Source organism: Oryzias latipes, chromosome 8 (genome assembly GCF_053564925.1).
Source record: "Oryzias latipes strain Hd-rR chromosome 8, Olatipes_Hd-rR_3.1".
NCBI lineage: Eukaryota > Metazoa > Chordata > Actinopteri > Beloniformes > Adrianichthyidae > Oryzias > Oryzias latipes.
In genome coordinates, this window is record NC_136244.1 from 21,322,914 (window position 1) to 21,346,552 (window position 23,639).

The 23,639-nt window shown below is 38.9% G+C and overlaps 1 protein-coding gene across 32 annotated transcripts in view; it reads left to right on the top strand.

Moving 5' to 3' along the window:
• Window positions 1-23,639, top strand: part of srcin1a (SRC kinase signaling inhibitor 1a) — a 112,730-nt gene that overhangs the window by 49,254 nt on the left and 39,837 nt on the right. For 26 of the 32 annotated variants that reach the window (XM_078951742.1, XM_078951745.1, XM_078951758.1 and 23 more), the window contains exons 2-4: window positions 15,382-15,411; window positions 16,232-16,587; window positions 20,892-20,918. In XM_078951742.1, coding sequence (XP_078807868.1) covers window positions 15,382-15,411; window positions 16,232-16,587; window positions 20,892-20,918 — 413 coding nt within the window. Of the gene's footprint in view, window positions 1-15,381; window positions 15,412-16,231; window positions 16,588-17,659; window positions 17,793-20,891; window positions 20,919-23,639 lie in introns of those variants that run through there. The other 6 variants (XM_078951744.1, XM_078951736.1, XM_078951743.1 and 3 more) reach the window with 3 other exon arrangements.

Consider the following 23,639-nt stretch of genomic DNA (forward strand, 5'->3'; position numbering starts at 1 on the left):
GGCTATCAGCTTCAAGTTAGAAACCATTATTGGAACGAGACAAAACCCCAAAGCCGCCTCATAAATAGTGTGCTTATTTTGAGGATATCCGTCTCTTTGGCTCTCCGTCCATCCTCTGGGAGTTCGCTCGTGAGATTAATGTCTCGTCGTCAAATCCTGGACTCCCTCCTGTCAAACACAGGCTCCCAAGCCTATTTATAACCAGACGCTCGCTCACAAACACTAATGAGTCTCTGGGTGACAAATGGATCCGGAGGACACCTCACAAATCGTGGTTTCTCCTCTCTGCGCCCTTTTTTCTTAAACATCTCTCATGTAGCTCCCACCTGACCCCGATGCCTGCTACTTTCTCTCTTAAATTATGTTTCTGTCACTCATACTGTTTCCATGTTCACACATCTTCTGGCCCACTTCCTTTCTCATCCATTTATCAGCTCTTCCACTTTGGATCAAGACCCTTCTGACAGCTGCTATATATACAGATTTAATTTGTACCTTTCTAGGTTTTGCCCACATGTGTGGTGAGTCTGTGTCACCCCCCCAGCTGCCCCTGTCTGTCTATAATTCTCTCTGTTTCAGTTGGTTTTAGGTCGGAACGTGTCTTTACTGGATTGGCACTGGCTGCTCTGCCATGTTCCCTCTGGCTCAGAGGCAGAACATTTACAGTTACTGTCAAATGTGAATGTCATTCTGCCAACAGGTGGCATTAGGAAACCGGGAACAACTGCTGAAAATACGTTTCTCTTTTCCTCTAAATTACTGGCTTCCATTCTCATTTGAATAACTGTGCTCTCAGAAAAAAAGTTTCACAAAACACAATCAAAAGTTATAAAAAGTAGTTAGACAAAGTTTACGTTTTTGCCTTAAATCTACAAAATTAAAATTTTTAGAAACATTCACAGGTCTCTTAATGTACTCTCACCAGTAGAAGAAAAACTATAGGTCAGACCTGATGCTACTTTATAAAACTCTACATCATAATAAAGGGAGCAAATCATTAAAGTAATGGCTCGATAATTTTATACATTTTTAAGAGGCTGGTACATTATCCAAAATGTGTATTCAATCGTAGCTTTACTTTAAGAAAATAAAAAACAAAAAAATACATATATTTTAGTAAGAGTAAAAAGTAACTTCTAAAAAAAATTAGTTAAGTGAGTTAATTCTTGTGTGTTTAAATAAACACTTAAATAATAAATATAAGAACTTCTATTTCCACTGATGTGAAGGATAAATAAAAAAAAATGCACCATATTGGATTTGAAATCCAGTACGCCAATAGTTTCATGTTTTGTGAGGACCAATAATCAATATTCAATCATGTCAACCTCAAACATATTAAATCCAGTCTTTTTTTTTAGATAATAGATGTTATGATTTTTGTGTGAAAATCTGACAAATATTTCAGATTTGTTGATATTAAAAGAGAATATATGATACAAGTGATATTTTGCAATAAAAGGAAAGAAGGGGAGGCAGACACATTTTTTTTTTAGTTTTTCCCATTTCTAAAAAATCTATGCACTATAATTCATAGGTATGATATATACAGTTTTCTTGAATAATTGCTTAAGTAGCGAAATTGCCACCCCACCCCCACCCCCAAAGCTTGCATAAGCATTTCACTTTGAATGTTTTTTTTCCGTTCAGTCTTCACAGTCCCTCATACTCATAAAGGGTGTACCCCACCTCCGCCTGATAGTGGCTGGGATAGGCTCCAGCATCCCTTTGACCCCAAGAGGGATGAGTTGGGTTTGGAAAATGGATGAATAGATGGCTGGTTTTTATGGTGGGTGGTCACAATACATGAACAGTTTTTTAGTCCAGTGAGTAACAATTACACAAAAAGGCTGCATTAAAAAGCTATTTTTTTCATCTGAGGTCAAAGATTGTTTTTTAATTTATTTTTGTAAAGTGCCACTTTTCTTATGGAGCGTTTTCACAACAGGCATTTTTTCAAAAAATGTAACAACTGAATCCACATAACTGCATAATCCACAGTCGAAGCATCTTTTTGTCTTGACATGACAAGCTACTTAGTGCCAGTGAAGTGGTTTAGTATTTGAGCATCACAGCAATTTTTAGTCTTTTCTAAGCTTTCATAACTGAGTGCTGTCAGTTACTAACGAGCTCAATCGAAAATAGAGAAAAAATCTTTCAGAAATCCTCATGTGTGTTCCAAATGTAGCAGTTTATTACTTTTTGTGTTGAAAAATAATATCCTCTAGGAGATTTGTTTATCAGTTTGTACATACAGTATGTTAGAAATTGAAATTGTAACTTAAAAAAAACATTATGTTCCTAAAATGATCATTTACACTTTTAACGACTGCGTAATGCCTATTTGGTGTGTAACACAAGGCTTGTCATGACGGTGTCTGATGATTTTGTCGCTACTGAAGCCAGAGTTGCCATATTGACAGTTTTTGATGTTTGACTCGTCATCTCGTCTCCATTCCTGCATCTCTTCCCTTTCCACCCACACACTCTATGACAACAGAAGCCCCCCACACCTTCTCTGTGGGGCTGGCGGACCCCTTCATCCCTCTGGTACCGGGATGAGATGAGATGAAGGGATGATGCCTGCAGAAAGAACACCTGAAGGCTGAGATGATGCTCATGTTGCACGATAAGTAGATTTGGTAACGAAAACTTACAAATTTATATTTTTTGTGTGTGTAGCCATTGTAGATCAAAGTAGTTTTTCACAAAGGACAAAAACATTGTTCTTTGTTTTTAGAAATGGGATATATATTTACAGAATATATTTTTTTGTTCAGTGCCTGCAGCCACCTGACATTTTAAGGCAAAACATACTATTCCAAATGTTTTTTTTTTCTATTCTGTTTAGCAAAACTTCTCTCACCCCTGGAGGATTTAATGTATGTCTCACTTGCTTGACACTGACACTGCACACAGCTACACACTGAGGTAAAAAGGGAAGTTTATTCGACCAGCTTTGTGGCATTCGTCACTGTGTCCTTTGTGACTGAGGTGAAAAGGCGGCTTGCAGAGGGTGATGTGAGACGTGAAGCTGGGGATGCTTTTTTGCAGAGGATTTTTTATTTATTTATTTACTGAAGCCAATACCTGTTACATACTCTGGAGACGGTGGGGTGGGAGGGTGGGGGCAGCCAATACTCTCTAGCCCCACTAGGGACTGCCGTGTGCAGCTCATCATTTCAGTCTTACAGGGATTTAAAAAAATAATGGAAATCAGGAATCCTGCTAAATGGTAGTTTTTTTCCCCAGATTTCAGTGTCTTCGTAGACAATTTTTAAATGAAAAAAGACACAATATTTTTGTCATTATGCTCCAAATAGTAAAAAAAAAAAGTGCTTTCCTGCTGCAAAATCCTCCTTCCATCCCTTGGTCTCGCAGCTATCTCCTCCCAGATGCTGGGTGACAGCGAGCAGCTTGTTCTTTGACTGACATGATCTGCACAGTGAAACAACAACATGCAATGGCACAAGCTGTGTTTTCCACCACTTTTCTTATGCAGCCTTTAAATACATGCTTGTTGGACAAATGTGAGTGTAAATGTGTTTATAGAGGCTTGCGCTACCCACAGACAGCTGACCTGTTGCTAAGGCAACCGATCCACGACACTCGATGTCAATTTATTTCTCTCCCATAATTACTGGCTGCTTTGATTGATCCCTTTTATTTCTCTTTTAGTTTAGTTCAGTGTGATGTTTTGTGGTTGTTTTCTTTAGTTTTTAACATTTCTGGCAGGAGCATTCCAATTAAACTGTCAGGATAATTCCTATCAAAGAAAGAAATGCTGCCCTCACTTTTAGACGTTTGGAAAAGTCAGCACTTCGTTTACTCTGCATGTCCACCCTTTAAGGAAAAGTCTGATTGAGCACAGCTTTTATGCTTGAGCTGGTAAATGTATTTATTTATTAGTTTTTTGACAAGCACATTACACATTAAGAAGCATCTCTGCAAATGCACCAAAATTAGCCAAAACACGGTTGTCCCTCTGTTATCTCTCTATATAAAGCACAAATATAAATGAGCAATAGAAATGTAGTAACATTTATTAGATACATGTGTAAATAGATAAGATTTAAAAAAAGAAGACTGGTTGAAATTACATTGAAATTACATCCTTGTGTCTGAGCTATTTTATGCTGCTTTATACATATTTTGGTCTTATCTTTGCCCTATCTAATTTAAAAAAATGTGAACCCAACATAAGAACATATTTTAAAATCCAAATGCATTTACAAAACCAAAATGTGGCTAATGTTGTAAAAAAAAAAAAAAACCTTCTCAAATCAAACTGTTCTCTTCCTGTTCTTCCACATCTGCTTGTTGGGTTCTGAATGACTCCAGCCTTCAGCTCTCTTCCTGTTTGGCGCCTCTCCACTGCATCAGTTTTGGGAAATCATTTAGCTGACTGATGAAATTGATGAATGGCTTTTTCATACAGCCTAATTCACTACTTTGATTGATAAGCGTTGGCCGGAGCCTTTTCTCTGACAGCAAATGTGCTCCTGTGGGGGATTGCTTGTGAGGTTAGCCTTTTGACTCTGTCTGGAAGTGAGAGCAATAGTTTTTTAAACATTAAACGGGCTCGGAAGCAAGTTTGCCGGTAGGTGAAGGAACAAACCGTGTTCCTTAGTAATCCTGCGCTTTGAAAGAAGTAACCTTTGCAGGGCTGCTGACGTACTCTTGCTAGGGTTGACAAGATTTAGTTGCAAAATGTAATTTAAGTCTGAACCTTTTGTTCTCAAAGTAGCTGCACGAATTGGTTTTTTTTTCTGCACTGACAATAAATTAGAAGAGAAAATAATCTAGTTACAGGTAATAATTTAGTGCAAACTTTTTTTTTTTTTTGTTAAACTCTTAAAAAGAATAAACAGTTTCCAGCATAGTGCTCATCTTTCTGGTATTGTCATATGACAATCTCGAATAATTAACTTTACATAAACAATGAAATGATGTACAGCTAAGTTTGGAGTTTTGCATTGCCTAAACGTCCTAGACAGATGCTTATTTTTTGTTTCCTTTGCACAACAAACTGGCTTTCATCACTTTTATGCTGTTTCCTGCTCTTTTGTTTGATTCTACCATAATTGAAGGTAGTTTCATTATTTCTATTCCTACGATTTTGCAGCAAAATCCTCAATTATTATCAGAGTTTCTCCTGCAGACAGCTCTAACATGTTGTTTGCAAATCTAAAAAAAACTGTTTATTTTTATTGAATTAGCTTTTAATTTATGGTTTATGCATTGATTTGAGTCAAAAAAGCAACCTCAGAAATTGTTGTGAAAACATTGGGCAAAGGACATTTGTACCATCTTTATGGTGACATGTGCAAAGCGTATGGGCTCTGCCATGGCCAATGGAACAGATAATGACTCATAAGGTCTGATTTGACATAGAGGCTCAGGCAACCTTGAAAGAGATCGTTTTTTATTACCAGTGACCTCCACCAGTGTTTTCTGTGACTCTCTCCTCTCATTATTTAGTTATGATGATCTTCCACTTTCGGCTTCTCCCATCAGGGGTCGCCACAGCGAACAAGTCGCATGGTAAATTTGGCAATGTTTTACGCCGGATGCCCTTCCTGACGCAACCTTCTCAAACCGGGCTTGGAACCGGCACAGAGGTAGAGAAGGGAACAGGGAGCAGCCCGGAGTCGAACCCTGGTTTCACGGACGGAAGGCGCCGCAAACCAGCACGAGCTAAACCGGCTCCCACTATTTAGTTATGATGATATCAATATTAAATATTTTGATGGTATTTTCATTCTAACTTCAGCTATATTTAAGAGTGGAAAGAGCCTTAATGGGACTTATCTTTGTTTGGAAACGCAGTGCTCGGCTCCATTGACTCTTTTATTCTGAAAGCAAGTTAACGGCAGGTGAAGAGTACAACAGGTGACGCGTTCCCCAGCTGCAGATTCGGTTTTCCATGCTTTGTTTTGTTGCTGCTTTCATCGCGTGGCTCAGTGGCTCAGCGGTGTGCTGCATCTTGCAGCTCTGCTGCCTTTGACTGAGCCTAAATATTGTTGTTATTTGGTTTGAACTATGAATACAAGGGAGGGAGTGATAAATCCACAATTTCAGTCTGGGTTCCAGGCGGCACTCACTGATTTGAAATACCTTGGAGTGAAAGCACCAAACCATACGTGGTACATTGTTGTATCTTTGCTTTTGCTCTGCATGGAGGAGGTCCACTGCAGAAAACGGTTGTATTACAGCAGCGCCGCATGCAAAGGAATAATGTACAGGCAGATGATAGGATTTGAGATCTGACTTGAGTATGGATCCACTCTGCTGCTGCCTGGCCTCTAATAACTTACCAGCACTGGACTCTGCACTGTTCCTGAAATTCTCCTTTGATCTCCATAAAGGCAGGATCAGACAGGAAGAGTTATTTCCAGCAGGAATCAATAGCGGATCAGATTTAGTGTGAGAGTTACTGTCAATTTAGATAGGATTAAGGAAGTCCAAACATTTCTTCTCCCACAACAAAAGACAGTGGTAGTACAGCAAATTTAAAAATCCAATTGAGGGCTTATTTTCCTGATACTTCATGATGTTTCCATGATAATTGTGTCATCGTTATTTTAGATTTTAAAAGTCTTAAGATCAGTCCCACTTTTTAAAACCCATTCTGATCGTCTTTTGATCTATTGTAAAAGCGTTCCCAGTGGTCTTTTAATTATGATTATGCTGTTTTTAGCTAAAATAGAATAACAATAATGTTGTGTCATTTTCACGAAGTAGTTTCTGCAGAGCGGTAGGAGTTATGGGTGGGACTGTTGGCACGAGACAACCCCCCCCCCTTCCGTCGACCAAAACAGCAATCTGTTTACGCTCTCCCGCTAGCTTACTGCCACTCACACCCCCAGCCGAGCATTAACAGAACAACAAAAATATCAAGTAATAATGGAGCTAATGGAGCCATCCAGTGAAACAGTTATGAGCCAGATGGCAGCTCAAATGGGAAAAACTAACATGGACTTCAAGTGGATGCATCAAAATGGAGCAATAAGGGGGACTCAAAACCTTGTTTTTAAATTGTGTTTTTTTCGTTTGCAAGTAATTCACAACAATTTGAATAAAGAAATTCCCAGAATTTCAATTTTAAGCTTAATTTCCTTTATATATGTCCTTTGTCATCAGAAAAATACAACATGTTTAACACACCAAAAACACAATTATTATCAGTTGGTCCTCAAATTAACTTGTGTACCCTTGAAGCTGCCCCTTTTTTTTTTTTTTACCTCATTTGTTTTATGTTTTTCTCCTTGTTAATCTATTTATAATTTTAGTTATATTTGTGGAAAAAAGTTTCATATTTTCATGGGCTGACATGAAAAAGATGAGGACAAATTCTCCTAGAATTTCAGAGCCCAAGGGGTTTACTTCAACTTGCTTCTTAGCTGTTGTTGACTGAAAGATTTCACAAAGTTGAGTTTGGGCACAAAACGCATCGAAATTGTTTCATCACTTTGATTTTTTTTTTTTTCTAGAGATGGTGTTTACTGTAGAACTGTACTTTTATGGGCTGACTTTAAATGAACCCCCTTATTTGTTATGCATCAGAGGCACAATTGCTCAAAAGTCAAACGAAGCTGCACTGCATCCTCCTTCAGTTGTGAACTTGTTTGAGTGAGGTTATGCTAGTGTAATGCCCTGTGGAGATGTGAGGTTCAGTCCCCTGTGGAGGAGCAACTCTTTGAAGCATCTCTTTGTGCAGGAATGTGTGGGGCTCCCACACTGTGCAAACATCTTCTTTTCCTCTCAACAAATCTTGCTTGTGTTCATCGGGTATCTTATTAATGTTAGCAGGGCGCTCCCCAATGAGGAAAACCCGGCAGCACAGACAAACCAGAAGTTTTTGTGCTCTGACTTTCCACAATCAACAACAGGCTACAACAAAAAAGGCGTTCTCTGATGTTTGTGGGATCCAAAACAAGCTGATCACTTTTTACCAGAAGTGAAACCAAGCTGCCTCCCACTTTCTAGCTGTCTCACCCTCTTCCCTAGTGTTTATCCTGCAGCTGAGTACTCACACATTTGTGGCTTCCAGCTTCAGACGGTCCCAGAGATGTTTCACTGGAGCAATGGCAAGCTCTAATTGCCTGAGTGTGCATCTTTGCGTATTAACAGCTGCCTGTCTGGATCTACATCACTGCTGGCTTCCTTCCTTGTATTCCCAAGTGTTCACCGAGGAAGTAAAGTTGAGGAAGAAGCAGCATTTATGGGTTTGCAAACCGATTATAAATGTACAGAGGTTAACAGTGGTTTGAGAGATTGTTGAGCTTTTGAATTAAATGAAATACTGAAATAACCACTGAGGGGAAGCCAGATCACTAAAGTTTAAACCATTGATATAAATAACATCTCATCAACAAATTATCAAAAATAATTGTGTTGCAGCCAGAGTGCTGCACTTGTTAGTTTTCATGTATGTGTCGCACATTCAAAAATACCCTGAATGCAGGTTCTTGAACGTGTCTTTATATGGTGTTTACACAGGAATGCCACTAGAGTATGTACCTGCAGTTGGAAGAGGCTTGGTGTCAAAGCCGTGCAAAGCTCTATTCCGATTACTGAAATACTTGATGTCATTTAATTCCAGCTGGGCACAAACTGAAATTTTTTATTTCTCCTCCATAATCAATTTTAAATGGTTGGCACATTTGTGAATTGAAAAAGACGCCACCCATGCGTCACTACAAATCGGAGTCCCCGATTGGTCAAAATTCAACTGGTTTGACATTCACAGACGTTCAATGGCTGCGGGTTTCACGCAGAGCCTGAAAAGGGACTTAATTATTTGAGTAGCAACGCATGTACATTAGTTTTGGACATGGAATCCCAAAATGCACATATATACAAGTTGTATATACACGCATGCTTGAACACGTGCTGAGGTTGGTGTGAATGCAGCAACAGACTGAGGTGGTCTCCCAGAGTTAAGCTGTCTGGAGCCTAATGGTTGTCTCTGTCTGTTAATACATCCTGCAGCACACACGTGCAAGCTGACCTGCACCGGATGGGTAGTGAGCTGCCCCCCCCCCCCCCCCTTCCCTTATTTCTAAACTGTCTTCTGCTGTGGCAGTGCCTCTGATCCTTCCACGATTACTTTAATAGAGAGTAAAGTTTATCGCTCAGGCCTGCTAGGTTAAGTTAGTTTTTTCTTTCTTTTTATTTTCTTAGTTTTATCTAAATCTTCAGCACTTAAAGTGAACATCTAGTGAAATAAGTGTGAAGGAATAAGATAAAACAAATTGATTTTTTAGAATCAAATTTACAGTCATTGTTTGTTGCACAGGGAGTGAAATGTGGATGTTAGTTTTAAAGATGTGATCTGGTAAGTGTTGTCCCACAGAATCACCACTGCTAGGTTATAGGATTACACATAATAAAGGATAAATGATACTGCTGTATTTTTCAGAGTAAACATCTTTTTTTTTTCTTTTTTTTTTTTTTGCATAATTTGGCCAGGGGTGCGACTTATAATCAGCTGCAACTTATATGTGATAAAAAAAAAAAAAAACTGCTAGGGGCACTGTAGGTGTGTGTATCAGTATGACAGCAACATTCCAGTAGAAGAAGAAGCGTTGCAGTTTGATGCCGGCTTAGCGAAATTGTTTAAAAGCCACACAGAAGATGAAGAATTCAACAGATTTAGTAATTTGGAGTGACAAAAAGAGTTCAGTTGACTTGTTAAAATGATTTTATGCTACGGTTATCTGAGTAATTGTTCATATGTTGTGCTAATATGCTTGACACTTAGTCAATTTCTCTTATGTTTATTAAAGCTTAATAAGCATTAATGTGTTAAGGTAGTGAAGCGTATATATATTCAATCTATTAATGTTATTTTTTCCGTGATCATTTGCCTTTCACGATTAAATGTCTGTTCTGGTTCTAATATTTTGTTAAATAAATTTCTACCAAAGTGCAACTTATATTTGATCATATTTGATTTCATTTTACAACATTCCTTAAGGTGGCCGCACAAGCCTGCAAAGAGAACTGCAAAACACACCTGTGCTACCATCAAGATGCGGCCACACCTGTCTATGACTCACCATGAACTAAGAGAACACAAAAACCTGCTGGACCCACATGGGTCACCTGTACAGGTGCATGTGACTAGGGATAGGCATAAGAAAAAGTTTTGGAATAAATGAGCGTTTTCTGGTAGAAAGCTTTATTGTTTAAGTATTTTTTTGGATGATTAACATCCTCTATTTGTAATATGTAACACCCCAGTCTAGAATATGGTAAAAAATTAAACAATTTAGATGCCCTAATGACTCAAAAACCCCAGGAATTAAAGTAATCTGGAGTTTATTTACCAAAAAGCAACTGTTTACAAAAAATAATCAAGGACTAGGCCCTGAATGAACACAGAAAAAAATGTAGCTCTCCAATCCAAAAAGTACAAAAGAAAGAGTTATGTCCTCAGACGTAACATATCTAATTAAAATCAGCAGAGAAGTCACAGTTTTTCTACAAACTGCACAGATAATTCTATGGAAGGGTATTGTATTCTATCAAAAAAATGTTTGTGGATAAAGATGACCTTCAAATTAAATTGAAAAGGTTTCCGTGTAATGGTCATGATCAATTTTGTTTATGTGCTGGTCACGATGCAGCCAGTCTGTTGTGTTCTTCCTACTGACTTTAACCACAAACATTAGAGAGCAAAATGTTGGATGTAGTTCCATATACCAGGACGAACGGTGTATTTTTGTCTGTGGTGATGCAGAAAACGAGTTAAAGCCGGAGTTTTGCTGATGTGAAGCTGCAGAGGCAGGCAGGGACCGTCAATAAAGTTCACAAAAACACCCAGACTAACAAAAGCAATATCTCAGTAACCCACCCTAAATAATCTCAAAAACATCAGAAAAACTACAGATCTACAGAAATCGCTAATATCATTCCTCTGTCTCTTAAAGTGAACCAGCATGTTCGAGTAACATAAAGCGAATTCTGAAAAAAATTATAGCAAATTTTGAAAATATTGTTGCAAAGTTGACCCCACCCGCAACGTGAGCATACAGCAGGTCACCCGCGGACTTTGTTGTTTGTGCCCCATATTATTGTCGTCGGGATTGACTCATGAACAAAATAAATAAACAGTTCATACTGGTGAATATTTAATCCTTCCCCAGTGTTTTGGTCTGTAATGATTGTATATAAAGTAAGTAGGAAGGACAAAATAGACTGACATTATTACATAAACAAAGTGGATTGTGTCTGTGACATGAACATATTATGGCTTTTCAACTTTTACCACAGCTCATCTTATAGTTGTCATGAGCAGAGGAGGTCAGAACCCAGCCTGTTTGTAGTTCGTGCTTTTGTAGTCCTTAAAAATTACGGAAATCATTTGAACGGAGATCACCCGTTTTTTGTTTTTGTTTTTGAACAAACAAAAAAATATATTTGTTTTAAATTGAATTCAATATGCTTCCATACAATTCTCTGTGCAGGTTGGAGAAAAAACTGTGGCTACTCTGCTGAGTTTATTTAGATCTGTTACGTCTGAGGACATAACTCTCTCTTTTTTTTTAATACCTTAAGATATACCTTTTTAATACCTTAATACCTTAATACCTTTTAGATTGGAGAGCTTTTTCTGTGTTCATACAGGCCCTAGTCCTTTTTTTGTAACCCTTGTGCTATCTTAGATGACCCCACCCTTGCATTGATGTGTTCTCCCTACCATGACAAAGGTGGACAAAGGTGGAAAGATTTCAGGTAATCCATGGACACCAGTGAAAATCACAAATAATTGAAGAAAAAGGGTTCAGCGCATTGTCTAGTGGGTCTAGATGACCCAACTCTCAACATTAAAGTGCCTAGGATAGAACAAGGGTATAATGTTCTACTTTTCCCATTTTTTACCAGGCAAACCTGAATTAAGTAGACACTTTTGTATGATGCTGCGCAAAATACTTGTGATACAGGGTTCACAAGGAGATCAACAGCCTCGATCAGAAAAGAATATTCTCTGCCATCCTGATTGTTTTGCCTCTTGTGTGTTGTTTTATGATTTAATTTATAAAATATTGAACTGTTGTATTAAATCCTCTAACAGTCTTTGGGTCAGGCTTTTTTTTTTCTTGAAGCCTATAGAGGAGTTGGATTTTTGCTGCTTTCAGCTGCTTCTGCTCAGTTTTCCTTTGGTCTCCTGGTCCCATCCACCCTGTTCTGTCACAACTGGGACTCCGTGAGAAGCTGGGTCATGTTGGTGGTACAGGCTTTGTCAGTGGAAAAAGACAATTTTTCTTAGAGGGCGCATCTTTTTGCAGATTCCTTGAGGGAAAAAGTTTCCCCTCTTGAAAATTACAAATCCTTTTTTTTTTAGTGGAAGAACAAAACACAGGCTGTTGTAATTGCAGTTAAGCAGAAAGTTTTTAATTTAATTGTCTCTATGTTTTTGTTATTTTTGTGATTTTTTTGTTTTTTTTCATCAGAATGATAGCTATTTCTATGAACAATTAATTGGATGCAACAGAGAAAATTCAGAATGTCATTTAACTATTAAGCAAATCAAGTGATTCCAGGACTGTGGAGAAAATAAGCTGACAATTCAGTCATTAAGAACCTCCTGCAGATAGTTGTGCAGATATTTGTGTTTTTTCAAGATTTTCTAGTATTTTTTGCATCTTAATCTTATACAGTAGATACAATATTGGTATCTTCACCCCAAAATGTTCAACTGGTAGCCTCTAACTGCAGCAGCACATGTGACAAAAGGCATAGTGAAATGTTTGAAGTGGCTGTGAAATTAGATTCAAGTTCCAAGAGCAGTAGCCTGTAGCTTTCTTATCATTCTCTGTGAGATGAAGTCTCTTACACCCTCCCCTCCCTCTGACCCACTCGTTTTACACCCTCAAAATTTAAAGCTTCGCTGCCTGCCACTTGCAAATCCATCAAAGTAACCAAACCACTCTCCCCGATTTTCTATACCACATAAATATGCATATTATGGGCTGCATCCCCGATTTCTGACATGAAAGTCCAAAAGCTGTGGGTTGCTGAGAGGAGAGCTGAGGAAAAAAAACTGTCTGAGGTATATGTGGTTCAGGATTTGGCTGCGGCGATGCTGAATTTATAATGTGTGTTTTGTGGGTGGGTTTGTAAAGACTTCCTGTCATCAGCTGAAATCTTTAATGCATAAATAATCCACTGAAAGTGGGGAAAACAGAAAACTGAAGAAGGAAAAAGTTGTGGCTCACTGAAGATAAAGAATTATATAAGAAAAATATATGTAATTGTTTTCAAAACAGCAAAAATGCCACAATTTTGTGTATTTTAATAAGTCACTAATATGGATAAGGTTTCAGTATTTTTTGTTTTAGTCAAGTTGCACAGTTTTCTTGATTCCTTTTTTCCCCTGTAGTTGTTTTTTTTTTTCTTGTAATGGCGATTTCCCCTCTTTATTCATCTTTACTTATCTCTCAGCTCCCACCACAGCAGCTTTTTTTTAAAACTTAGGTGGGTTAATGCGCTTGACCATGCCTACTATCTTTGCAGGAAAGCCCAAACCTCATTGCCTGGGCTCACAGATCCCATCTTTTCCCATCCAGGCGTCTGTTGTCAGTCAGCTCCTCTTTCTCGTTCTAGTTTGACAAGCTGCCTACCTGTCCTCTGAAAGAGCATTTAATTTGAAACCAACTCCTCAACTGATGCTGCCTTCATGTTAGCCCTGATTGTTTCTGCTCTGCCAGGATTATTAGTTATGTGTAAATATATTCACTGCAATGGGCAAAAGTCATAGAATGGATCTTGCTTCAACTGTTGATTCTACCTACTTCCCACACAGCTTTAGCTCCTTGTATTTAAAATGAGGCTTTGTTTGCAGCCTTGCAAAGTGTCTTCACACTCCGCAGTGTGATTTTTTTTTTTTAGAACATGTTTTAAATTATAGATGAGGGAAGCAGGGTTTATTGTTGTTGCCACATTTTTGCATATTTTCTATTTGCATAACACTTATGTGATGTTATGTGGTGTAGTGAGTAAAACATTTTACTTCTTACATTTTTATAAGTACCTCATAGTTTTATAATGACATTTGTTACTTTTCCTTTTATGAAACACCAACTTTATTGTTTTGCTGTAGCATTTCCACATTACGTCTAAATCTTAAAAAATCTTTAAATCTTCGAAAAAGTGTACAGTAATCTTGCATATTTGTCAGATTTTTTAGCCTGTTTGTGTATCCTTTTAGCTTTCTAGTTGTAAAATTGATCTGCTAAATACGCTTTAATTAGAATACCTCTGGTGTAAATGCATGTTAACCGTGTTGTAGTGTTACATTTCGGATTCATTTTCCATAAAAAAAAACGTTTTGAGAGGCTTATTTTAAGACATTTTGAGACACTTGTTCTCTGTTTGTGCTTCTTTTTATGAAAAAGAATACTACAGTGGAACTTGGAAGGAGCTTTAAGGTTCATTTTCTCTATAAATATACATATATTTTTGGCTGTTTTTTTTTGCTTTCTTCCTATAATTGTAATGGGACACCAGAGTCTGACCCTCGTTCACTGATGCGCAATAGACTAATGAAATGTAAGGTAGGGATCTGGGAGAATTAGAATTAGAAGGGTCCAGATGAATACGTCCGACCACCTCAGAGTGCAGTGAAAAGCTCAATGCTAACATTATTAGCCGAGAGGTCACTCCACCCCGCTCAGTTCATCGGTACTTCATAATGCCAAGGATGTCGTGGAACTGCAGATATCTCACTGACACCTATAATGTGTTAAGAAGTGAGTTGAAAATGTGGCGTTAAGACAGTTTCTTTGCTTTGAGGTTAGCCCGTTGGAGTGTTGCAGCCTCCTTGTGGCCGGTTTAATCCTTTCCAGAGTGTTTATCAGCAGTCTATGTGTTGCCTCTGCCCTGAAGAGCCTTCTGCTGCTTACTCGCCCAGCTCCTCCTAATGCTGCTGATGAGAATTTAATGTACAGATGCTTTGCCTCATCCAGCTATCAGGCCTCATCACTTTGAGCACTCTTACTTTACTCAGTGTTAGTTTTACTGTCAATTTCTGAATTAATTGCTTGTCTAATTGCAGAATTTTTTGCTTTTGGGGTCCAAGTTTGACTGTGCGACAATTTTTTTTCACAAAAACCCTTTGAGGTTGCTAAGATCTATCATTACACAAGTTATTATGAGGCACGGTCACCTTCCATGTAATCATTTCTCTATATGTCAACCCTTATGGATTCATTATAATGCTTATATAATGAATTAACCAGTTGCAGTCCAGAATAAAGAGCTATTCTTTCCCGATAGCACTTTTCTGGCACCCATGTTACCATGCTCTGTTGTGTTTGCTTGCACACCAGTGCTCAAATGCACAAATTAACCATTGGCATGTCTCTCTTTTAGCCAACTCTGGGGTCTGCTATCCCAAGCAAGGTAACTCGCCACACAACCGGCTTTCTAATCACATCTTAACTCCATTTTCATTCCAGTCACACATTTTTGTGTAAACATTCTGTCCCCTACCAAACGTCTCTGGCCTCTTCTTCTTATTTTTTATTTTTTATGTCCACCTTGAAGTGTAAGATAAAGCATTTAAAAAAAAAGGCCACTTGCTGTCAGCCTGATGGGAGTTCTCAAACATTAACAGAAGGGATCTGGAAAGATGGTGAGAGCACAGAAAATGTATCAGATGGTGTTAAGAGAGACGGATTGAAGGCCTGGAGTTACTTTGAAAAGCAAGAACACTTGTAGATTTTGAACAACTGTTACTTCGTCTTCCCACCTGACTTTCAATGGCCTCAATTTCATTACTCTGTTTCTCAAGAAAACAATGACAGCACCTTGCTGACAAACCACCATTTTACAATGAAGAGTCCCACAGAAAGGATTCCGTTTGAAACCCTTTCTTTGATCAGTTGGAGAAATGTTTTATTTTTATCGTTTTTCTTTCTTTGAGAACTTCAAATCGATCTCTCCAAGGAGCTGCTCCATTGTGGTGGCAAATAGTCTAACATCCATCCCTTTTTTTTCTGTCTCTCTTCTGTCCCTGCTGTGCCTATTTTTCTACTCAACCTCTCCATGCTGCATTTGTTTCCACTTTTGTACGCCTGCTGTGTGTCCCCACCCTGAAATCTTTCTGCATGCTCCGGGGTTTGGTGATTTACTTTTCTCCTGCACACCTTCTACCCTCCCTTTCCTCTTTTCCTTACTTTTTCCTCATCCTTCTTCTCCATCCTCTTTCCTCATCCTCCAGATCCTGAGCGTGGTGGCAGTCACATGATCTCCACAGATGATCTGGAATATCCAAGAGAGTACCGGACGCTGGGGAACAGCGCTCGCCGCTTCTCCAATGTGGGCCTGGTGCATACGTCGGAGCACCGCCACACGGTCAGTGCCGCCCAGAGCCTGGAGGCTCTCACCAACCTGCACAAGGCTGACATGGAACGCAAGAGGGACGCTTTCATGGATCATCTCAAAAGCAAGTACCAACAGCAGCAGCAGCAGCAGCAACTGCAGCATCCACACCACAGCCCCCACCACAACCCACCATCACCCTCACCCTCCCACGCCAGCATGAGGGGCACATCAGAGCGCTCTGCACGAGAACAGGTAATCAGTGCTCCAATATTACTGTCCGTTTACGTTTACATCTCTTTTTTACTACCGTTGTGAGTAACTTATGGTATTCTTGAAGCATGTTTCTCCTCATACCAGTGCTTGGAAAGTGGTTGACCCCTAAATCTATAATGGAGACAAATGGATGTTTCAGCAATAAGGCAAAAATCCAGATGAAGCACTACGTGACATTTCATATACAAGTCTGCCCATAATTAACATCCAAAGTGAACTCAAGTGTTCCAAACTGCCTATTCTGTGCACTTCTGTTGGCAGATCCTGCAGGATTTAACACAAAGGAATCAAAGTGGTGATAACTCCGCCTGCTTGTCCATGTTTTGTCTTAAAGGCTCTTTATAATACAGACAGTTTTACAACTTACTTCCCACTCTGTGACGCCGTTCTGTCTCTTGAATGCACTCAAAGATAACATGCTATGCACAAAACGTGCTCTCACTTGTTTTTTACTTGAGCGCCACTGCTGTGAGTGAAGGGGGGGGGGGGAATTCAGCGTAATGACGTGACAGAAAAGCACATGAGGGGGCAGAGAATGGAAAAGGAAGAGGGAAAGAGAGCTTGTGAAAGACAGGTGGAGTCCTGGTTGCCGTAGCAACCTCTCCCATATATGGCAAGCGGGGATATCGCATTGCAAAGGTCAGGTTGTGTTGAGAAGAAGGAATTGAACAAAAATGGAGAGAAGAGAACGACTAATGAATAGAAGATGGCAGGAATTTAAAGGTTTCCTTTTTTTTTTTTTTGAAGCTGCAGCCTGAATAGTGGACAGATCCTGACGTGACAGGGCTTTTTTTTTTATTGCGCTGGGCAGGAGGCAGCAAAGCCCAGGATTCCTTGTCATCTTGTGGATGAGAAGAGCATGGACAGCGAGGAAGCCAGGAGGGAGCAGGAGGGGAGCACAGCAGCTACTCAAGCAGCCCGCTGATCAATTAGCCAGCAGCAGCGAGACCCAACCACCCATCTGTGACAGAGTCAATCGGCTGGTGTTGTAATGAATTAAATAAAGACTTTCCGCCGCATGTGCTACTGTAGAGCGATACAGAGAGAGAGTGACTGAGCAAGAGGGAGGTGGGTTAAAGGAGCATAAGGGAGGGAGAGACGGGCAAAGTCGCAATGAGGATTTGCTGCACCTGATGGACAGTCTGGGATGACTGGAGGGGTGGACTGGTACAGGTGCACTGCAGGTGAGATGGGAGCCAAAGGCTGCTGTGAACAAGTGTGTACGTGAGAGAGATGTGCCAGCTTGGATTGGATTCCACGGCTGTTGTGTTTGTTGCGGTTGTTGTGGTGACAGAGTGCATATGTTCAGCAGAGAGGAGCCCAGACGTGATGAAAGCGGCATGGATCAGAGTACATGCTGTGCATGGAGATTTCTGCAGGTCCGTTGGATTGAGAGCTTTTTTGCAGATCATGTCTGTGTGTTTTGAGGACAAAAGCAAAAACAAAGAAAGGTCTTCTGCAGCACACACTCAGGCGATTTAGTGGCAGAAAGAGTGGGATTGACTGACGGTGGGGGGGGGCGTGGATGCAGAAAGGATGACGACATAACAGAGTGAGAGTAGCTGGAGGAGGGGTGGAGTGAGTGCAGTTCGCTTTACATGCAGGTCAGGTAATGCAGGGCTCCACTCGTTGAGGATGCATCCCCCCGTTGAAGTTCTATGGCATACGACCAGGCAGTGCACATGTATAGTAATGTACATGCGAACAGAATCGAAAATCACATTTGACCTTCCAGGTTTGATCTGAGATTCCTTGAATTCCCTACGGTTTTAATTAGGTTTGAGTTTAAAAAAAATAATTAGATGTACATCTAAGCTATGTCTCCCAATTGCATTTGCAGCTGTGTGGAGATAACAAGCATCAATACGGGATGGAGAAGATGTGCTTTGATTGCACTGATGATTGCAAACATTAGGAACATTAGGAAAGAGTCAAAGTGACACTTAAATAAGTTCTCTGCAGCCCACATGTTCACAGTTTGGTTTGCAATTCAAAGTCCAGACTTTGTTTATTTGCTTCTGTTTATCTGCAACAGTGTCAAGCGGCTGAAAATATCGATCCAGCCACATTAACACACACACACACAGACACACAAAAGCACAAATTGCATTTCTACCATTACAGCCAGCCTCCACACTCGTTTAGTTTTGTGGAAACACATTTTTTTATTGTTGTCTCGGTAAGTAATTAGCAATTATTTATAATGCATCAGTGGTGACCCAGAGCTGCTGTTATCTGGACAGACTGTCAGTGATGATGTTGAGTGAATGAATGACTGGTGTATGATGGGGGCGGACTTCAACCCTGAACTTGACCCACTTTATCAATGACCTCTTTGGAGAGACCCTTATGGGAAGGTGGAAATCATTTACAAGCTTACAAAGAACCAGTTAAGTTCATTAAATGAATCACTTCTAACCAACACAAACGTGATACAAGGACTTCAATGGATATCAACATATGCAACTATAAGTAAAAAAAAAAAAAAGAGGCTAGGCACCTTACAGAGCTGTTTCTTTGTGGCTCCTCCCACTTTCCAAAAACTCACAATGCTTCGCACAACCAGGATGGATAGACCAATCCCCCTGACTCTTTGGAAAGTTTTATTTGCCGTGACAAAGTTTGCTGATAAGTTCCAAAGGTTTGCATTTTTCTGACTGCGGTGAGTTTGTCACCATATTTGAGAAAAAAATATTACAGAACGTAGAAACGAAAGGTAAAATTGTTTAAATAACTCCTTTGAATAATCAAATTATTAATTTTGCAACTTCTTAACTCATTGCTCTTACCTGTAGAGCTTTGGTGAAAAACAAATTCACACTTTTTAAGAGTCGTTTATCGTATTTTAAACCTACTCAAGCTACTACACATAATCCAAAATGTATGTTTTTTTGAGGATGCCTTTTTATTTTAGTAAGAATCCCTTCAATCTCTCCAGTCAGTTAGTGGATGAAAACTACAGGTAAATTTATAACAAATACTCAGCATCAAATGGCAAAAAATAAATGAAGAGCATCTTAGAAATAATGTCTTTTCTAAGATAATCTTACTGGCAAGAGGTCTTCCAAATCATGTTAAGTTGTTTTAAAAAATTGACAGTTTTCCTCAAAAGAAGACATCAGAACTCCTCCTGTGAATCCTGCTTGGAGATCCAGATACTGCTGGAACACTGCAGGTGGTTAGCTTCACTTCAGAAAGTTGTTCTTCAACAGCAGTTTCACTAAAGTTGTTGAATGTATTGTTATTGGAATGACTAGTGGTGCTGCCAAAGACTATAAAACACTAAAACACCCCTTATCTGCTGACAAGGAGTTTAGAGGATAAATGGTTGGAAGAAGTAGTTTTTTTATATATTGTTTTTACCACAAAACAAAAAATATGAAAACTGAGTTGAACCCTGGCAGGAAATCGGTGGCAGAGTAGTTTAAAAAGAAAAAAATAATAATAATATTAGGGATCTTTAGATTTAAAAAAAAAATACATTTTCTTTTATTTACCACCATTATATGTTAATTTATCAGTCAGAAAATCATTATCTTTGAGGTTTTAAAGTTCTGAAATTCTGCTGAGCTTCGCCTGTCACTTTCCCCTTTTATTTATTTTTCCTTCTTCCTGCTTAGACTTATATTGGGTTTGCCGAGGAGAGGCTGAATGAACTGAGAATTGCCTGCAGATAAGAATAAGAAGTAGAGTAAGAGTTTGGATTAGAATTAAAATTCATGAACCCAATCTTTTTTTTTTTTAATACTCCATGTCAGTTTTGAGGTATTTGGGCCATCCGTGGCTTGGCCTGGGTTTAAACTTGGGGTAATTATGTCTTAATCGAAGGCTCATTTCCTGAGGCTTTTCGCCGTCTCTTACGTATCAGAGAAGGAGGAAGAACAAGTAGATGAGCGATGTCGCGTTCACTGAGTGAAAAAAGCAGGTGAGACCGATAAAAGGATGGACGAAGAATGAGAGAAATGTGAGCTGGAGGGAGAGGGACGGGAGAGAAGGCTGACATTACGAAAGCTGCTGCTTGATTCGATTTCACTCTTTTACTTTCTAACAGTGCAGTTTTATTTCAGGAAAACTGAAACATGATGCCTACTAAACACATTAGACACCACTGTCAACCCATCTAAGCTCTTGGAGTCGGAATATTGGGGGGGGGGCGTAGTTAAAAAGGAAGCATTTAACTTGTCCATAGCTTTTTTTCATTTTATTATTTATCTTAGAAAAGTAATTTTTCACTTTTTTTCTCCTACCCACCCCTCTTTTGTGTTCTTCATAAAACGTCACAGCAACAACCCAACTACTGGAGCTTTAAGGTCAGTGCAGCTTCTAATAATTCTCTGAGTCTGTCTTCAGTCCATTGTGTTTGTGTTTTTGTTTTGTGGAGTTGCTTCCACCTCTCTGTCCTCATGGTCCTCTTTGTCATGCAGTTTCCGGCTCTCCTGGCATCTTTTGGTTCTCTGGGAAGGGTTTTTGCGTGCTTCCAAATTTGATTTCAATTTGTGGCATAGCTATGAAAAGCTGTATGAACTTCTTCAATGTCATTTATTCTGTGTGATATGAGTCTCTGTGTTGGCCAGTTGGCCTCAGCAAAGCCTCAAAGGTTTACCGACTGATCAGTTAAAAGGAAGGTGCTGTGAGGGTTTCACTAATAATGTGTCCGACTGAAAGCAATGGCCAGATAAAAAACTCTTCTGAAATGTGTTTTCTGTAATTGCTTATTTAGGACCATTAACCTCTGTGCTCCAACTCGACTGACTCAATAAAACAAAAATGGTGTTTTGTGGAAAAGTGCTCAGTAGTGCAGATTCTTCTAAAGTTTTAGTGGCATTATAATTTGGGAGAAATAAAAATCCAGACCCATTGGGCATGGTAATACAACCCCAACCCCCCCAAAAGAAAAGTAAAACATATTTATGGAATGACACATAAATCTGTTGTAAAACTAACATTTCTCATGGTAAAGACAAGTGTAAGTAACCATATGCAGCTTTTCAATATTGATCAAACTTTCAAAATGGATTACATAAAAGAAAATGCTACAAAAAGGTCAGAAAAAATGGTATTTACCAACATCAGACACATGTAGCTTTGAAAATAACGTTTTTAGTCAAGGAGAAATATGGATTTAAATCTAAATTTATTACATGTTTCAGTTGGATTTTAGATTTTGGGTCTCATATTTAATTTTTTTTTGGAATAGGCCAAACCTTTTGAAAAATCTCTATATCAGCGCACTGCAAATTACAACTCTGTTTAGAATTTGGTTTACCTGTAGAACAAATTTGATAAGAAACAATCTCATGAGGCCCTGCGTTTGATATAAAACTCTTTTACAGTGAAAGTTAGTATTAGACATGCCAGTAGATTTCAAACTTCCACGCTTGACTCAAAAACATGTTTCCTCATGTTTATTTTTCTTTTCAGCTGCTACAGCTTATTAGATCTATAGCAATGTGAGAAAGCCAGTGGTTCTATGCATTAGAAACTGATGGTTTTCTGAAGGTGACTCTCTACAGGCGCTTTATAAGTCCGGAAAAATGTCGTGGGAAAAGTTTAGGACAAAAGTTAAAAGTTGAATGAGGACAGAATGATCAGACGTGAGTTACAGATCTTTTTAAAGATCTGTTTTCAATAACAATAGTTTGAGGATGAGCAAAACATGGAGTCGTGATGCTGAAATGCAGAGAATGGGAGCGCAGACAACGCGTCTAGATTTAATCCTGTCAGAAGAGACTGATGCAGAGGCTGATTTATTTATGGAAGGCACCTCTGCAAGAACCAGAAGCAAAAGATGGAAAAAAAAGTGGGAAAAAATATAAAAGGAAGACAAAGCTGAGGGTAGGCGGCTTGATGAGTTAAGGCATCAATAAGAGAAGCAACACAATGTCAAAGAAATGGAAATGTGGAAAAAAGTTAGTCATTCTCCATTCAGTTTCTCTAGAAACTTGAATTCAGACACATCAAGCTGTGTTTGACGTTTCCATATTTAGTCTTGGTAAAGTAGAAAATCACACCACATGAAAACTTAACGTATGACTTTTGACATAAGCCTAAAAGCAGCTTTTTTAGTGGACAATCTCACCAAATCCCAAAGCATGCTGGATTTTGTGCAGTTCAGCCACGTTTCTTTCAGTTGTTTTATGTTAATAAACAACTGAAGGTAAATATAATGGGAGACTTAGCCTTACCTTTAGATTGAAAACTGAATTTATAACCTCATCTCACACTGCACAACATTATACATCGTTACTCATAAGGTTAATTCAAATATGATTGCCATCTATTCAGCGACGTCAACATAATAGAGAAAGATTTATCATTTAAAAATCAAAAATAAATAAAACAGCATTTAAAATACCTTAACCTCTATACTTTTTTTGTGTGCTGCAAATGTCATGAGTCAAGGCAACAGTTTAGATATGAAATTTCATGTTGTGCCCTTGAAATATTAAAGCCAGCTCATTAATGTTTATGACAGATGGGCCGTTGAACCTTCAGGCGGTTAATGGAGCGTCATGACCCTCACCAAACACGTCAAACAGCATACAATTTGACAAGAAAATAGGCTTTCGGGAACAATTCTGCTCAAGAATATGCTTGAACTCGGAGGACATGGGAGAGATAAATTAACATTTTATTTGATGAAGTAGCCAGGAAAACGTTTGATTACAGCAAGCTTGTATATTTAATCGGTGATTCAATTGCAAACACAGATTTAAGCTGGTATTTAGTGGAAGAAAATCTTATTCTTTGTTACTTCTACAACATAAACATGAAAGAATATAGATTTCTATCAAATCAAAACTACATTTATAAAGCACTTTTCATATTAAAATATAACACAAAGTGCTTTACATTAAAACACAACAACATACAAAAACAAGCATGAGGATTAAAATAAACAAGCACTAAAATTAAAAATAGGGCCCCCCTCCCTGTACCTAGCCCCCCACTCCTTTTACAGCTCCCACCCCCTAACTGATGGGGAAAGACAATGAGAAATAGGCTGAGCACGAAAACAAGATGTTGGAAGT